The 19,418-nt window shown below is 48.3% G+C and overlaps 1 protein-coding gene across 3 annotated transcripts in view; it reads left to right on the forward strand.

Moving 5' to 3' along the window:
- TARBP1 (tRNA guanosine 2 -O-methyltransferase TARBP1) overlaps positions 1-19,418 on the forward strand; it is a 202,766-nt gene that overhangs the window by 19,023 nt on the left and 164,325 nt on the right. For all 3 annotated transcript variants that reach the window (XM_068129542.2, XM_078784136.1, XM_068129544.2), the window contains exon 13: positions 17,127-17,302. In XM_068129542.2, the coding sequence (XP_067985643.2) occupies positions 17,127-17,302 (176 nt within the window). The remainder of the gene's footprint in view (positions 1-17,126; positions 17,303-19,418) is intronic.

A 19,418-nucleotide genomic window follows, 5' to 3' on the forward strand; every position in this document is an offset into this window, starting at 1 on the left:
AGCTCTGACCTTTGACCTCTTGACCACAAAATTTAATCAGTTCATGTTTACATCATTATTAGGGTGCATCAAACGCCCCTATGTCAAGAAAACAATCTGTCCCCAATTTTATTTTGTTCCAGTCATAAAATAAAGTTCCTATGCACAATTTGGTAAGGTTTTGATATCATCTTCTGGGTCCATCTCAGCAAATTAGATTTTGAGTCGGTAGTATCAGAGTCAGAAATTTGACACGCAGCTGTTTTGAGGCCCATAAATAAAAATGAAAGGATTGACCGATTGCTACATACAATAGCTCTTTGGAAAGGTATTATTGTGCTCTGTAGCAATATATAATCATCATAGGGATAGGGATATAATTCACTTATACACAAATAGTCAAAATCATGATTTTATTGGTATTGTAGCGGCTACCGCTGGGTTTTCACAATCGCCTTGCACCTATCAAGGATGCGGAGCGATCACCATGCCGGGCTCGTCCAGGACGCCCGGGCAGGCTCGCCCTCAACTTGCCAGGCCGCAGCCAGGACGCTGGGCCACGCCCCCTCTCGCCTTTCCTGGGCAAACGCTCCGGGATAATATGTATATATATTGCTGCCCGATAAACGGGCTTTTCAGAGTGCCTGAGTGTTAGGTTTGATTAAAGCAACTCGGATGAATTCCAGCTTTTTGTCGCGTCCATTCTTCCGATCGACGTGGGAGCCCCAGCTCCTTCATTGGTGACCTACCGACATGGACACGGCAGTCGCCCTTAAACTGCCTACCTTCTGGGAGGCTCACGCGGCGGTTTGGTTCGCACAGGCGGATTCCCTGTTCGCCCTGCGAGGCATCACGGCCGACGACACCCGCTTCCACCATGTGGTAGCAGCGCTCGGTTCGGCCACCGCGGCCCGCGCCCTGAGCCTCCTCGAGAGCCCGCCAGCCGCTGACAAATACGGCGCGATTAAGAAGCTTCTCCTCGACGCTTTCGCCCTCCCATCGGCGGAACGCGCACGGCGCCTGCTCGACCTGCCCGAGCTCAGCGACACGCGCCCTTCCGAGCGAATGGACTACATGCTTTCACTGCTCGGCGAGCACTCTCCGGCATTCCTGTTCCAGGAGCTGTTCCTCCGTCAGCTGCCTAACCCGGTACGCCTCGCCCTGGCAAGCACGACGATCACAGATCCCCGGGCCCTTGCCAGAGAAGCCGACAAGATCTCCGCCGCAGGACAGCGCATCGCAGCGGCGACATGGGACCCACCGCCGTCCGACGCAACACCCATGGCGCCCGAGCACCCGGCACGGTCGACGACCGAACTGCCGACGCAATTGGCGGCCGCTACCCCGAGCCGACCACCTCCAGCACGACGACCGGGGCCTCCACCTGACCAAGCGTGGTGTTACTATCATGCCAGGTTCGGACAGAAGGCCCGGACATGCCGACCCCCGTGCACCTTCGGCAGGCCGGGAAACGGCCGGGCCGGCGTTCATTACCAGCCATGAGCGCCGGCCACACGGGCAACTTACTGTTCATCACGGATAAAGCGTCCGGACGGCGCTTCCTGTGCGACACCGGCGCCCAACTGAGGGTCATACCTGCCTCTGACCAGGACAGGCAATCCGCGGTTTGCGGCCCCTCCTTGGTTGCGGCCAACGGATCGACCATCCGCACCTTCGGCCCACGCAACGTCACCCTCTGCTTCGGCGGCCAACGCTTTGCTTGGACGTTTGTAACCGCAAACGTGCCCATGGCTCTGCCAGGCGCCGACTTCCTCTGCGCACACGGACTGCTGGTGGACGTCCAACGGCGTCGTTTAATCAACGCCGAAACCTTCAGCTCCCTGGTATGCACATTGAGCAGCTCCGCGCCGACCGAGCTGGCATGCGCCGTCCCGGCGGCGAACGAGTTTGCTCGCCTGCTCACGGAGTTCCCGGCCCTCACGCGGCCGACGTTTTCGGCCGTCGCAGTACGGCATGGGATCGAGCACCACATACCAACCACGGGCCCGCCGGTCTACGCCAGGGCCCGCCGCCTCGACCCAGCCAAGCTCGCCGTGGCGAAGGCCGAATTCGACGCGTTGGAGCACCTCGGCATCGTGCGGCGCTCCGATAGCGCGTGGGCCTCGCCACTGCACATCGTGCCAAAGCCGGGGGGTGGATGGCGCCCGTGTGGCGACTACCGCCGTCTCAATGACACTACCACCCCCGACAGGTACCCGATCCCGCATATCCAAGACTTCTCCGCCCGTCTGGTGGGACGGGTCATTTTTTCGAAAATTGATCTCATACGGGGATATCACCAGGTACCTGTCAGGGCGGCCGACGTCCCTAAAACGGCAGTCATCACGCCGTTCGGCTTATTCGAATTCTTGCGGATGCCGTTTGGTCTCAAGAACGCGGCTCAGGCGTTCCAGCGCTTGATGGACGGTGTGCTGCGTGACCTGCCGTTCCTTTTCGTTTACCTGGACGACATCCTCGTCGCCAGCACGTCCCGGGCCGAGCACCTCCTCCACCTCCGAACACTGTTCGGGCGCCTCAGCGAGCACGGCCTCATCGTCAACCCGGCCAAATGCCACTTCGGCACGACGGCCGTTGATTTTTTGGGCCACCACATCACCAAGAACGGGGCCGTGCCGCTGCCAACCAAGGTCGAGGCCATCACCACGTTCCCGCGTCCCCGCACCATAAAGGCCCTGCAGGAATTCCTGGGAATGGTGAATTTTTATCACCGCTTCGTGCCCCGCGCTGCTCAACTCATGCGGCCCCTCTACGAAGCCCTCCGGGGCAAGCCGGCCAAGCACGACATCGTCTGGTCCGCAGCAATGGATGCGGCCTTCCAAAGCTCAAAGCGGGCCCTCGCCGACGCAACACTGCTCGCTCACCCGGTGCTCAACGCTCCCATCGCCCTCACCACGGATGCCTCCGACTACGCGGTGGGCGCCGTACATGAGCAATGGGTGAACGGGGTTTGGCAGCCACTTGCTTTTTTCAGCCGGCAGCTCCGGCCGAACGAGCTCAAATACAGCACGTTTGACCGGGAGCTCCTCGGTCTACACCTGGCCGTCCGCCATTTCCGCCACCTCCTGGAGGGCCGACCTTTCACGGCGTTCGTCGACCACAAGCCGTTGGTTTACGCCATGGCCAAGGTCACGGAGCCGTGGTCGGCCCGCCAACAGCGCCACCTCTCCGCCGTGTCGGAGTTTACCACGGACATCCGGCACGTCGCCGGCAAAAACAACGCCGTGGCCGACTGTCTTTCCCGGGCCAGCGCGAACGCGGTCCACCTGGGCGTGGACTTTGCGCTTATGGCGGCGGACCAAACCACCGACACCACGGTGCAAGCCCTCCGGGCGGCGGACACGGGCCTCCGCCTGGCCGACATCCCCTTCGCGGACACTGTCCTGCTCTGTGACGTCTCCCAAGGCCAGCCTCGCCCCATCGTGCCTGTCACCTGGCAACGCCGCATCTTCGCCTCCCTCCACGGCCTTTCCCACCCGGGCCGGAAAGCTTCCCAGAAGCTGGTGTCGGCGCGATTCGTCTGGCACGGCCTTCGTCGGGACGTCCGCGATTGGACCAGCACCTGCACGGCCTGCCAACGGGCCAAGGTCCACCGACACACCCAGGCCCCGCTGGCACCTTTCACCGTGCCCGAACGACGTTTCGACCACGTCAACGTGGATCTGGTGGGCCCCCTCCCCCCGTCACGGGGGTTCACACACCTGCTCACCATGGTGGACAGGACCACCAGGTGGCCAGAGGCCGTTCCCCTCGTCTCCACCACCACCGCCGACGTGGCGCAGGCTTTCATCGCCACCTGGGTCGCCCGCTTCGGCGCACCGGCGGACATCTCGTCAGACCGCGGACCACAGTTCACCTCCGAGCTGTGGGGCGCGGTCGCCCGCAACCTGGGGGTCAAGCTCCACCGTACTACGGCCTACCACCCCCAAGCAAACGGGTTGTGCGAGCGATTCCACCGCTCCATGAAGGCCGCGCTCATGGCCGGCCTTCAAGACGGCGGTTGGGCCGACCGGCTGCCGTGGGTCCTTTTGGGCGTCCGCTCGGCCCCCAAGGAGGACCTCCAGGCATCCACCGCCGAGCTTGTCTATGGCCAGGCGCTACGCGTCCCGGGCGAATTCGTGCCCGACGCTACCAGTCCCTGGTCCGCAGCTCACCAGCGCTCGGACCTCCAGGAGGCCGCCCGACGGTTTGCCCCCATGCCAACATCCCACCACGGTGACCCCCAGTCCTACGTCCCCCCAGCACTTCGCACAGCGGAGTATGTTTTTGTGCGTCACGACGCACATCGGGGGCCACTCCGGCCGCCGTACGACGGGCCCTTCCGGGTGCTGCGACGGGACGACAAGTCGTTCGTCATCGACATCGGCGGCAGGTCGGACCGGATTGCGGTGGACCGCCTCAAGCCGGCGCACGTGGACGTCGACCACCCACCACGGGTGGCCCTTCCGCCGCGGCGAGGCCGCCCCCCGTCCACGGTGCCCCCCACTCGACCGCCCACCACCACACTGGACCCCCTCCCACGACCCGCCAGGGGTCGCTTCGGCCGGGTCATCAGGACCCCCCTCAAATTGACCTTGCCGGTGCAAGTCGATTCTGGGGGGACGTGTGTAGCGGCTACCGCTGGGTTTTCACAATCGCCTTGCACCTATCAAGGACGCGGAGCGATCACCATGCCGGGCTCGTCCAGGACGCCCGGGCAGGCTCGCCCTCAACTTGCCAGGCCGCAGCCAGGACGCTGGGCCACGCCCCCTCTCGCCTTTCCTGGGCAAACGCTCCGGGATAATATGTATATATATTGCTGCCCGATAAACGGGCTTTTCAGAGTGCCTGAGTGTTAGGTTTGATTAAAGCAACTCGGATGAATTCCAGCTTTTTGTCGCGTCCATTCTTCCGATCGACGTGGGAGCCCCAGCTCCTTCAGTATAATCATATGTATTATAGATACCAGAATGATATAATTTTTATTACAGTAGAATCATATATACACAATCTTAGCATTTATCATCTTAATACGAGTACATCTGACTATGGATGAACATGAAATTAGAAACAAAACAAAGATACTGTAGTTTTCATGGATATTTCTGACAGTTTAGTCTTGAGCTGCTCGCTTTCGAAGATTCGGTTCCTCCTTGCGGTTGTGCTCAACAACTTGTAGCACATTTTGGTAGTGGTCTTCACTTCTGGCTGCTGAAAGGAAGTCAGAGCTAAGCTTAACTCCCCTTTCTGCAGAGTCATTCACCACATTCAAGGCTTCAACATTAGTCCATGATGTCTGGTAGGCTGCAGAGTTAGTCCATTCTTGAACATCGGTAACTAGAAATGCCCAGTCAAGCTTCAGATGATGAAATAGGTACCATGAATCTGGTCCAACAAAATCAGCCAGAGTGGTCTTCTCAGTCAAGTCATCAGGAAATCTGGGCTTTCCAAACCCAGTACCAAACCGTCCTTGTGGGTTGGTTACTGGAAAATCTGGCTGAACCTCCAGAAGTCTGTCTGCCAGAGCACGGCGATGGTCATGAGGAACAACTGAGCTGAAGAGGGCAAGTGGAACCATCTCTTCTGTGAGGTACCAGAGATGTCGTTTGAAGGCTTTCAGGGCACTTCTTGAGATTCCAGCATTGACAGCTTCATACTGTTTCAGTTTGGAGATGAGCTGCAGGTCATTCCATGGGGCATCGGTGACAGAGGTACATGTCATCCACCAGGAGCTGTATACTAGAGTGACAAACGTGACAAATTCTCTGATCTTTGGCACTTGTTTTTCTGTGGTAATTGTACCTGCTGGAAGATCAGCGATTTGTTTTTCGAAGAGACATAATTTGATTGAGTAGAGGAGCTTCGCCATCCATCTGGCTTTATGCAGTGCACCAGGACGCTTGAAGGTTATTTGATGTTCAGCTACTTCACCATCAAGGAATACAGTACACAGATCAACAAATTCCAAATAATCATCACGTCTTAGAGATTGCTCGGTGTGACAGAGTCTGAGAACATTATTTTGCCAGTCACTTGTCAAACTTGTTGCTGCTTCATTTAGTTGAGATGGATCAAATCGTGAAAGTGGTTCATTGAATGTGTGTGGAAACATTTCAAAGTTCTTGCGAAACCTTGAGAAGAGGAAGATATCTGGTGACTTAGATGCTTCAACTTTAAGATCAGTAAAAATGTGCGTAAGAATGACTTCACCAATGTGGTGTCTGCAGCCTGACCACAGAAGAGCTTTGTTAAGCCGTTGTTGAATTGTTACACAAGCTGCACTGATGTGGCCGGTGTTAGATGCAGTTGTGTCAAATGTCAAGTTGACAACATTCTCTTGGCAGTTCCATGATTCAAGTAGGTTATTAGTCAGCTGAGCAATTATATCTCCAGATTTACGGTCTGTTCCAGGCTTGTAGGATGGAACACCCAGCAGCTTCGTATCAGTTTGAGAACCCAAAAGCACAGCCAGGCGTTCTTCAAAAGTGTTTTGGTTAGTTAAGCATGGAAGCAGCTTTGAGTCCCAGTGCAACGTAGCAAGCTTCGGAGGTATCAATTTGTCCTTACAGGTAGTAGCAATATGCTGTCCAATTTTGCGTCTTGATTTATCTGCTGTAGCATATGATGTCGACACCTTCGCTACATCCCCTCCTGTTTCTTCAATAAGAGCTTCTGTGAAAGCAGCCTGTTGGGTTGGTGTCATCTTCATCCTTGTTGCCAGTGAAACAAGACTGGGCCTCTTCAGGATGTCATGTGGAATGAAAACTGATGTGCCAGGTCTAACTAAACGATGATGACTTCTTGAGGTTGTTGGTGTGCTTGTTGAAGGTCCAAGAGTTACTTCTTCATCACTGTCACTAATATTATACACAGTGGTTGTAGTATTTATGTTGAACTCCAGCTCCATACTTGCTCGCCTCTCTGATTCTTTTTCCTCGCGGTTCACTTTACGCTGCATCTTATCTGCCAACAGTTTATCTTGGCAGCCAAATGTTGCACAGCGATCTGTCTTCATAGGTTCCAGGAATGCTAAGTCTTCAGGATTCTTGATGTGAGAACTAGCATCATTGGGCCACAAGGGAAATGTCTCCATAAATTTCATCTCCATTTGATTCACCTTTGTGATGCTTGCTGGAGTTGTTCTTCGGTTGATAGGGATTGATCTAAGCTTGGAATTATCATCTGCAAGTTTGATAATTTTCTCAATAGCCTTGCGTTCAGAGATGATAGGAATATTAGCCTTGCCATAAAATGGTGTCACTTTCTGCAGTACAAGCTTTGCTGATTCCCACCGAGAGCGTCGTTCAAGTTTGCCATCTTCCGTGTGCCACATGAAACAACGTAGTACTTGTAAACAAGTTGGAAGTCTGGTGCCATTGATCTGGGAATCTTGTTCAGTTATGGCACTTCCAAGACCAAACACCTTGGTGGACTCTCTTGTTGCAACAGATGCTTTCTTTACTGTGCCATCCATTGTTTTATCTGAAAGAAAAAGGTAGTATTAGTAACAATAATGTCATTTCATAATTATGTACAACAAATAAATCAATTATCCAATTTTATTAGAGTATAGCCTAATAATTGTTTTAATCATCTTGTCTAGTTAAAAGATCTCTGTAAAGACAAGATGACTACAACATTCAGGATATTCTTTAATTTATATATTATATTTTAAAAATACTCTTCATTTAGCTTTATATCCATATTTTGAAAAAAATCATTATTTTGACTATTTGTATATAAATGAATTGTATCCCTATCCCTATGATGATGATATATTGCTACAGAGCACAATAATACCTTTACAAAGAGTTATTATATGTAGCAATCAGTCAATCCTTTCATTTTTATTTATGGGCCTCAAAACAGCTGCGTGTCAAATTTCCAACTCTGATACCACCGACTCAAAATATGAAATGGTGAGGTGGACCCAGAAGATGATGTCCAAACCTTACCAAATTTTGCATAGCAACTTTATTTTATGATTGGAACAAAATAAAATTTGGGACAGATCAATCCAACATCTTTTTAAAAATAGTTGGGCGTTTGATGCACCCTAATCATTATACATACCTGTACCAATTTTAATTTAAATCTCTTCAGCTGTTCACAAGGTATCACATTTTTACCTGACATGACTTCTGACCTTTGACCTCGGAACACCAAAATCTAATCAGTTAATCTTTACATCATTATACATATCTGTACCAAGTCTGAATTTGATCCCTTTAGCCGTTCTCTTCGAAGCTGTAATCGCTGCCAAAGGCGCTTCTACAAAGTATTGACTCAGGGGGTTGAATACTTATGTAAATTAGATATTTCTGGATTTAATTCTTAATGATTTTGTAAAAATTTCTAAAAAAACATTCCACCTTGACATTATGTATATCGATCAGTGATAAAAAAAATCTCAATTTAATCCTTTTTTAATTCTGGCTGTAACACAACAAAATGTGAAAAAGTCAAGTGGTGTGAATACTGTTACGTTTACATGGGGGTAGGCAAAGGAATATAGTAGTCCAGGTAGAATTGTATAAGTAGTGTGCTCCGACTGTCGTGAAGAAGAAGAACCCCTCATGTACCATAAGTAGGGATCCGTTTAGACCGGATGTTGTTAGGAGTGTATCTTTGTCCCCATGACGAGGGGTAGAGTTATGTTAATTAGTTATGGATTAAGGGTAATTAATCCCCTGTATGTAATCGCCTCTGTGATTTCTGCTCTGTTCCTTATGACACACACCACACCAGCCATGCACTCTACACCTAAAATAAACATTAAATAAAACCAACCGGAACAGGACATTGAACAATAACGTTGGCGCCGTCACCTGCCACATCTCAACATCAAGCAGGCAGGTCCACGAGGCCACGCCCTGAGGGGTGGTGATTGGTCCGGTATTGGAGAGCGATGAGATGGGACTCGCTGATTGGGGCACGCACGGGGATCGTCGGATGTTGTCAGAGCCTTGAGAATAAAAGAATTGAGTCCCGACATTTTGTCCTTTTGCATGGGGATTTCATCACGAGTAGTGGCATTCATTATCGCTCTTGCGCGAGGGACATTGAAAAAGAACAGTCGGATTCATTATCTCTCTTGGGTTCTGGCTTTGGTGACGAACGGCCGCATGTGCATCTCTCTCTGCATCTGGATTTCATCGCGGGCGATCGTGTCCCAGCATTTTGTCTCGTGGTCCCTGGCTTTCATTGGTTAGAGTGACCGCTTTGTCCTTTCCTTGGCTCGGTTGTGCCGACTGGGCGTCGTCTGGGTGCTGTGTGGAGCAGATGGCGAGTGGACGGGCACGGCCTGCTCGCTTCGCGCTCGGCGGCTAGAGGAGTGAACTGCTCGCCAAGGCCTGCCCCCCACGAATGGATTTCGCGCCAGGGCGTGCGGTTCCCGCGTGGGAACGTGGGACCTTCGACAGCCCCGGACAGTCACGGACGGCAGACGGAGTGCAGGCAAACGCACCTCACAAACACTACACATTATTTTCACCTTTATTTCCCCCTTGTGTGTATAAGGGTCCGTATGGGAGCGCTCTTTTTAAGATTTTATATTTTACCATGCATTCTTTTGTTACCAGCATTTCTTTCAATGAAGCCGGCATTTTTGCATTTTAATTCCGTGTCGGTTTGCATTGATTAACAGGTTCGAAGACGTCCAGTGGGGTCCATGAAGGTAAGAGCTTTATTTCCCTTTGCTGCCCTCCCTTGCGCGTATAAATAAGGTTCGCCATTGTTGACTGAGCTCCTCGGAGTGTAAAGCTTGCTCGGCTAATCCGTCCTCAGGGATGTTTACCCCCGGAACGCGACAATACTTTCTGAAAGCATGGTGTGTCCACCTCTGGCACCGTAGTCGCATTGACTGTATGAGCATTCTCATCAGAGCCTGGGGAGTGGCATTCCACACCAGAATCCGCTCCTGTTCCAGCTCATCAAGGGTCTGTGGCTGGATTGGCAAGGTTCAAAAGCGGCAATCAATGACATCCCAGAGATGTTAAATTGGATTTATATCTGGGGAGATGCCAGGCAAAAGTGTCATGACATTAACGTTGGCACTGACGCGAACATTCCTTGTTTGAATGAATAGCAGGAGCTTTGTATCTTCTATTTATTTTATATATACAAAAGAAAGTTTTTGTTTGTTTGTTTGTCTGCACGCGTTAATCTCCTGAACGGTGAAAGACAGGAGGAAACCTCTGAAACAAAAGAATGTTGGGCTGGGCCCCGGGAAGGTTAGAGGCTAGGTGGTGAGGCCGGTCGAGGCCGCCTCGGCTAGGCTGGGCCCATTTCGTAATAAATCTTCTTCTTCTTTCAAAATGATCTTGAAGTACAACTTATGCACTTAATCGGAATATCTGACTGATTGCAACACATGCTTTCAAAATTCTCTCTCGCGGGGCCCGACAGAAGAAGGAACAAGGAATCGTTGAGCACTAACTGATACTGGGTTCGCGTCAGACCTATGTAGAGAAGATTAAATTCATTCAAAAGAACCCGGGCAACGCCGGGTGCATACAGCTAGTCTTGTATAAAGATGATTCCTGGAACATGTTGTTGAAGGATAGGCAACACTTGTTGCTGGAAGATCTTATTAATGCATCTATCTGCTGTCAGATTGCCATGGATACGGTTCAAGTTGGTACAAAAGGTTTCATCAATACCACCCCGTATCATGGCACGTCCACATCCAAAATATACAGCTTCTTGGACACAGATTTGGGCATATCACTCATCGTGTCTTCTGCAGACCCATGCACAGTCATTGTGCCATTCAAGGAGACACTTGGATTTAATAATACTAGGACGTGCCCGTACGTGGGTGCCCGTTCCTTGGTGCGGCCCAGCATCTAGTCGAGACCCAGTCACCCAGGCTGATCACCCATTCCGACCCCAAATTCCTCATCGACGATAACTAAACAATATATTATATGAATCGCACCGTACATACCTCCTTCTAGATCTTGTTCTTGTCTTGATATACTCACTCAGGCTCACTCTATCACGACTGAGTCCTCCCAGCTCCTCCAAATGGCGCCCGCTACGCCTCAAATTCACATCGGCCACGCCTGCGCAACAACGTGTTCTGTGATTGGCTGGCCTACCCCGCAACCTGTTCTGTGATTAGTTTGGTAAATAAATCGCCATAGCTCGGTAACTACTTCTCCGATTAATATGAAACCTTGAAAAGGCACATCCTCAGGTCCCCAGCAATATATCTGGCAAGTTTCAATTAGATCGGACCCGTGGTTGTCGAGAAACAGCGGTCACAGACAAACACACACACACACACACACACACACAGACACACACACATACACACAGAGATTACTGGAATTATAGATAGATACATCCCACGTGCCCCCCCCCCCCCCCCCTCCCACTTCACAAACCTCATATCCTCACCTCCACCTCACAATCCCAACTGTTCAACCCCAATATTCCTCCCCCACTGAAAGTCCTCAACCTCCCAACTCTGTCCCAGCTTTGTGCCCTCCCACTTCCCAACCCAAACTCTGTCTGCCCCTCCTCATCCTCCTCCTGCTCATGGAATTAAATGGACATTTCCCCATTGAGACAGCGGAATATTTAAAGCTTTGCCCTCCCCTATCGTCCTATCATTGACTTCACAGAAACCGCGCTTCAAAGAACTCCTTCTTGCCATGGCTCATCGCGGTCACTTGTCCAACTCACAATCCCACGAGATGTGACCACGAGGAGGTTAATTATGCCAATATCATCATCACCGTTTTACGGCCGTTTCCATGCTTGCATGTGTAAGCCGTTACTCAGCTAAAGGCCGCTTTCCAGGCTGCACGTCCCCTTGCTAGCCCTCTTTATAAGCCTTAAACTCTGAGATCATCTCTCAGCAACTCATCCCATATTTTCCTTGGGCATCCTATAGCTCTCCTTACATTTACGTTCATATTTATACACCTCTTCACACAGCTTCCTGAATCTGTCACCAAGCTTCCTGAATAATCGACCTGAAACCAATTATCTTTTATACACACCGGTAAAGGTAAATAATGACCTTAGATAAAGACCTTTTATAACTAGATGGTATATTCATAGAATACTTACCCTGTGTACCACGTGACCTGTGACGTCATAATATTCACTAAAATATTCTACAGGAGGAGGCCCTCCTAAGGTGAAAATTTCATGTCAATCGGACCAACGGTTGCCGAGAAAATGAGTTTTTAAAATGCAGACACGCACGTACGTACCCTTTCGCTTCGCGAGCGCAGGGTAATGACATAGTATAAGCCCTGATTGAGAGAACGCCACATAGTTATTGGCGGTATGTAAGGCAACCGACCGTTGCCTCCATTGCTGAGGCCCATCTTCACAAGGCCCGTGTCGCCTTTCAGCTCAAAATCCTTTTAACTGTCGGTCGTTTTACAATGGTGGGAAATCTAGGGAGAGCATGGCGATTGTGAATATGACAGCTCTGAAGATGTCTTTGCCTTCGCAAAGCAGGAAGCACCAACATGAATTGATGATTTGATGGCCATATGATTTTTCATCAGTTTGAAATTGGGGGTGGAGTCAGGCAAGCTGTCCAACCAATGGGTGGAACGGAATCTTACACACAGATAGACGGATGGACGAGCAAGCGTATTATTATATAGATGACTAGAACGGCACTCACTAGAGAGCATACCTCCGCCAGCTGAACGGTTTACGTTTTGTATCCCAGAGTAGACCAGAAAATCACAATACAGAATCACGTTTAATCAAAATCATCGATCCACAACTTTTTGAGATATCCTGCTTTGTATTGTTTTTGGCCCTGTCTTCCAATAGTAAAGAATCACTGTAAAAATTATACGATCCGGATCCGGATCTTCACCAAAATTAATTCGATTCTTCCTTGTCACACACAACCTGTCCACCAAGTTTCGTCCAAATCCGTCAATAACTTTTTGAGATATCCTGATATACAGTATGTTGGTTTTATCCCGATCTCTCAATGGTGAAGAATCACTTTAAAAATTAAATAATTCTCATATCCGAATCCATATTCAGATCTTCACCAAAATCGAATGGATTAGTCCTTGTCACACACACAACCTGTCCACCAAGTTTCGTCCAAATCCGTCAATAACCTTTTGAGATATCCTGATATATGTTGGTTTTAGCCCGATCTCTCAATGGTGAAGAATCACTTTAAAAATTAAATAATTCTCATATCCGAATCCATATTCAGATCTTCACCAAAATCGAATGGATTAGTCCTTGTCACACACACAACCTGTCCACCAAGTTTCGTCCAAATCCGTCAATAACTTTTTGAGATATCCTGATATATGTTGGTTTTATCCCGATCTCTCAATGGTGAAGAATCACTTAAAGAATTAAATAATTCTCATATCCGAATCCATATTCAGATCTTCACCAAAATCGAATGGATTAGTCCTTGTCACACACACAACCTGTCCACCAAGTTTCGTCCAAATCCGTCAATAACTTTTTGAGATATCCTCATATATGTTAGTTTTAGCACGATCTCTCAATGGTGAAGACTCACTTAAAAAATTAAATAATTCTCATATCCGAATCCATATTCAGATCTTCACCAAAATCGAATGGATTAGTCCTTGTCACACACACAACCTGTCCACCAAGTTTCGTCCAAATCCGTCAATAACCTTTTGAGATATCCTGATATATGTTGGTTTTAGCCCAATCTCTCAATGGTGAAGAATCACTTAAAGAATTAAATAATTCTCATATCCGAATCCATATTCAGATCTTCACCAAAATCGAATGGATTAGTCCTTGTCACACACACAATCTGTCCACCAAGTTTCGTCCAAATCCGTCAATAACTTATTGAGATATCCTGATATATGTTGGTTTTAGCCCGATCTCTCAATGGTGAAGAATCACTTAAAGAATTAAATAATTCTCATATCCGAATCCATATTCAGATCTTCACCAAAATCGAATGGATTAGTCCTTGTCACACACACAACCGGTCCACCAAGTTTCGTCCAAATTCAATCACAACCCTTTGAGATATCCTGCTGTATATCGTTTTTGGCCCGATCTCCCAATGGTGAAGAATCACTTTAAAAGTTCTAGTAGCCAGATCCGAATCCGGATCTTCACCAAAATCTCATCATTTCGTCCTTGTCACATACACTACATCTCTGCCAAATTTCGTCCGAATCCGTCCACAACCTTTTTGAGATATCTTGTTCACAAACAGACAGACAGACTGGAGTGAAAACATAACCTCCATCCACCTTTGGTGGTGGAGGTAATAATTGTATTTGCCGAGCACATTTTTTGCTATGGATACAGGGTGTTGAGAGAAAGGGAGGGGGAGAGAGAGCGGTCGGGAGGTCGGTCAGTGGAGAGGAGTGGGTGGGTGGGTGGGGAGGGGGAAGGTGGAGGGGGTGCTGTGAAAAAGAGGTACAATACATAGAAGTGTATAAATAAGTCTTCAGGTATTTTTTTAAAGATTCAATTGTTGTTATATTTCGCATTGAAATTGGGAGTTTGTCCCAAAGCCAAGCAATTGATTGAAAGGAATTTATGTACAAGGAAAGGAGCTGTTGTGGAACGATTTGAGGAAGGTTGTCTCTGCTGTGTAAAGGGTGAAAGTGACTGGTTGAGAAGAGTGATGGAAATGAATGTAGAGGGAAGTAGAGGACGGGGAACACCGAGAAAGACTTGGCTAAAGATGGTCGAAGAAGAAATGTGGGCAAGGGGGTTAGCAAGGGGAGATGCAGAAAATAGGGCAAAATGGAGAAGATTGTCATGGGGACCGCAAGGCTAACCCCCGCTCCAGCAGGGAAAATGGCCTTAAAATGCCTGTTGTTGTTGTTGTTGTTGTCTCTGCTGTGTAAAACATGATAAACTGTGTAGTGGAAGGGAAGATGACAAGGATTTGAAAGTTTGAAGAATTACTCTGTCACTCAAGCTTTTGGGTCACACTATCTGCCATGATCTGTCCTGGGAAAACCACATTTCCAAGCTGGTCTCAAAAGCCAATCGCTGACTGGGCATCATCCATCGTGCGAAGTCCTATCTGGGCACTTCTGAGCTCCTCACCACATCCATGGCTTTCATCCGCAGCTCAATGGAATACTGCTCTCCCCTCTGGGCTGGTGCTGCTGCCTCACACCTAGTTCGGCTTCACGCTGTTGAAACCAAAGCTTTCAGAATCATTGGAATCTCCCGCGATGAAGCTGATTCTGAGGGCCTTTCTCTCTCTCACCGCAGGCAGGTTGGTGGTCTTTCTATCTTCTACCGACTCCTCTCCGGCCTAGCTCCCCCTGCTCTGTCTGTGCTCTGTCCCCCAAATATTCCTACAGGTCGCACAAGATCTGCCAGCAACCCTCTTATGGTGAAACTGCTAAAATCAAGACTCTGTGCTCACCTTCACTCTTTCATCCCTCTTTTCTCCCGCCTCTGGAACAAACTCCCTCACTCTCTTCAATCCCACTCCTCCCTCCAGGTCTTCAAAACACCTGTTCACCACCATCTATTGTCTTTCCCCATCCAAAACCTAGATCTTCTCTATTTCCGTTAATACACCCCAAATCCACCTCTTTCAATATCCAACTTCTTTCCTGAAATTCCTAGTTGTGTTCATTTGCTTTATACCGTGTACCCTCCCCTTTACCACCCTTCCCCATCCCTCCCCCTTCCACAGATCTACCGACGTCCCTGTTCTCTACTGTTGTTGTGCTTCTATGCTTTCCTCTCTCCCCCTCTTGTCTCCCGCTCCCTTTATTGTAAGTTTTGTGTGTCCGTGCATGTTTTCGTGTTTAATGTGTTAGCTCTAACACGAGCCTTGACTTTGTGTAATATATATATATACATATATATATATATATATATATATATATATATATATATATATATATATATATGTATATATATAACACAGTTTGTGTGTGTGTGTGTGTGTAATGTTACCGATGGACTCCTAAACGGAGAGGCTTACGTGCTTGATATTTGGCATAGACATGGCCATTGAGCCTGGGACGAACATGGCCGAACTCAAAATATTTGACGATCCATATTTTTTATTCATATTTACCTCAGCGCATTTCAGCGCACGGAATCAACGGAATCAGAGCAGGTGGGCGCTGATTCGCTCAGAGTGATCACGTGATGATGCTATGAACGCTATGACGCTATGACGCTATGAAACGCTATGACGCTATGAACGCTATGAACGATATGACGCTATGACGCTATGAACGATATGACGCTATGAAACGCTATGACGCTATGAACGATATGACGCTATGACGCTATGAAAAAAAAAATCGCTATGACACTATGAAACGCTATGAACGCTATGACGCTATGAACGATATGAACGCTATGACGCTATGAACGTTATGACGCTATGAACAATATGAACGATATGAACGCTATGACGTTATGACGCTATGACGCTATGAAAAAAAAAATCGCTATGCCGCTATGAAACGCTATGAACTCCAACCCCCCCCTTCCCACACCTCCTGCCCCCAAGCCCTCTCCCTCCCACACTTCTCCCTGCTCTCAAATGTTGTGGTTGTGTGCTTCCCCTTCTCTCCCCATCTTGTCTTCCGCTCCCTCTTTTTGTATATTTTGTTTGTCTGGTTGATTTGTTTGTGAAATAAATGTTAGCTCTTTCACGAGCCTCGATTCAGTATACAAAAAAAAAAAAAACGCTATGATGATATGAACGCTATAAAAAAAAAAAAAAAAAATCGCTCGCTTTACCAAGGGATCGCTCTCCCCCCGTTCCCCTCCCCTCCCCCCGTTCCCCTCCCCTCCCCTTCCCCCTCCCCCTCCCCCTCCCCCGCCCGGCAATGCCGGGTACTTCTGCTAATATATATATATATATATATATATATATATATATATATATATATATATATATATATATATATATATATTGTATTATCTGCATTTGGGAGTCAGTGTAATTGGCTTAACATGGTCGTTACATCGGACCATTTAGATTGCTGAATGATCAAGCAAGCACGCTCGTTCTGCACTTTCTGTAATCAATACAAATAATGTTTAGTGATTCACCAAGTAAAGAACTAATGAATACAAGCTAAAGAACTGTAATAATATTCGCAATTATACCAACTTTCAGTAATCGCAATGAAATGATTGGTCTCTTTATGCAGTGGAAATGTTTATCCCAACAAGGGGTGGATATTGGAAACATTCCTGGATCGATTGCAGAGCACATTTCACCGGCTGTCGACTCGTCCATACTTTCCCTTGATGAAGGCAGATAAGGTCCTTCATCTACTGTTAAAACTGCTGCACATCTCATCTCCTGCAGATTCGCATGATGAAGGTAAATGATTTAACTCCTGCTTTACTTGGTCTCCTTTTTGTTCTTAAACGAGGAGCTCAGGATGCTCCGGTATCTTCCCTCGTATTCAAATATCGTGTCGGTTCACCTTGGAACACAAATAGTGCCCCATCCTTCCTGAGAGGGTTTCAATACATCGACAAGCAATGACAGACTTTTATTTTTTGTACACTGAGTCGAAGCTCGTGTAAGAGCTAACACATAGAACATATAATAAAGGGAGTGTGAGACAAGTGGGGGAGAGAGAGGGAAGCACAACAACAGTAGGGAACAGGGACATCGGGAGATCTGTGGAAGGGAGAGGGCTGGGGCGGGTTACACGGTATAAACAATATGAAGACTACAAGGATTTTCAGGAAAGAAAATGCGATTTGAAAAAGGTGAAAAAGGTGGGAAAAGGCGCAGGGGACAGGCTAATTAGCCAGAAGCAAGGAAACATTTAGATTAAAATGAAAGCTATTACATGAAGGAACATTGGAAAACATAAAATAATTTAAAAAACACAAAAAGGAAGGGGGAATGGACATTTAAGGATATTATTTTGTGACTCATGTTGTTGTTCTCCTCCTTTTCCCTTTATCAAGGGTGAGGTCGATGGCGCCAAGCTTCTACCCTGCCTTGACCATGATACTCCTCCACTCTCCTCTATCCTCAGCCAACTCTCCCTACCCTCCAACCACCCCCACTTCACTTATGTCCCTCCTCACACAATCCTCCCATTTCAACCTTGGTCTACCTCTTTCCTCTTGCCTTGTTCCCTCAACCGACCCACTCTCTTTGCCATTCTTTCTTCCCCCATCCGCACCAAATGTCCAGCCCATCTCAGCCGGCATTTCACCATCAAGCTTATCCACACACAAATCTCCTCCCTCAGTTCATTCATTCCCCTTCTATCCACCCTCTTCACTCCCACAATCCTCCTGACCCAGTTATTCTCGCAAACCTGCAGCGTTTGTTGTCTCTCTGTCAGCACCACCGTCTCCAGACTGTTAATGTTGGCCGGCATTACGCATGACATAAACTTTCCTTTCAATCTCCTTGAAATCTTTCTGTCTGCCATTACATCTTCCACCCTCCTCCATGCATTCACACCCACCTGAATCCTTGTCCGCACCTCTGCCTCTGACTTACCATCCCCAGTCACTGTTCCACCCAGATACTCAAACCTATTTCCTTGTTTGATCTCCTTCCCCTCTAACTCGATATTCATTTATTTTCTCTGCTGCCCAACCCACATCACCTCCGTCATCTCCACGCTCATCTTCAGCCCATGTTTGCCAAATGCCTCCTTCCACTCCTCCAGTACTTCCTGCATCTCCCACCAACTCTCCAAACCAAGAACCAGATTGTCCACATACAATATCCTCCCCAGAACACCTCTCATGTTTACCTTCCTGCTTGCCAGCTCCATCACCATGATAAACATGAGTCGGCTGAGAGCGCTTCCCTGCCTCAAACCAATGTTCACATTGAACTCCACCGACATCTCAGGACCAACCAAAACTTTTCCCTTCATTCCCTTGTACATCGCTTCCACCAACCCCAGCTTCTGCCACTGGCACTCCCATCCTCTCGGTGTCGCCATCACCATCTGTCTCGGGACAGTTATGTAGGCCTTCTCCAGATCCACAAATCCCAATGCCATTTCACCATGCACCTTCAACATTTTCTCCACCAGCTGTCTCAGCATGAACATCCCATCTGTCATTCTCCTACCCTTTCTAAACCCCGCTGCTCTTCTCTGATCTCCTTCTCCACACACTTCCTTATCCTCCCATCCAGAACCCTCTCCAGCATCTTCATGACATGACCAAGGAGTGTAATGTCGCTGTACTTCCCCAGACCTTGAACATCCCCCTTCCCCTTCCATATTGGCACAACTAACCCTGTCCTGCACTCCTCTGGAATTGACCCATCTCTCAAACATACATTCAACAACCCTTTTGTCCACCTGACTCCGACTTCTCTCGCTGCAATTATTATCTCTGTACACACCTCAAAAATGCCTGGTGTCCTTCCCTTTTTCATCCTCTTCATTGCCGTCTGCATTTCCATAATCTCAACAAATCCACTTTCCCCTCCACATAACTCAGTAGTT

Source organism: Myxine glutinosa, chromosome 9 (genome assembly GCF_964187855.1).
Source record: "Myxine glutinosa chromosome 9, kmMyxGlut1.1, whole genome shotgun sequence".
Taxonomy (NCBI): Eukaryota; Metazoa; Chordata; class Myxini; order Myxiniformes; family Myxinidae; genus Myxine; species Myxine glutinosa.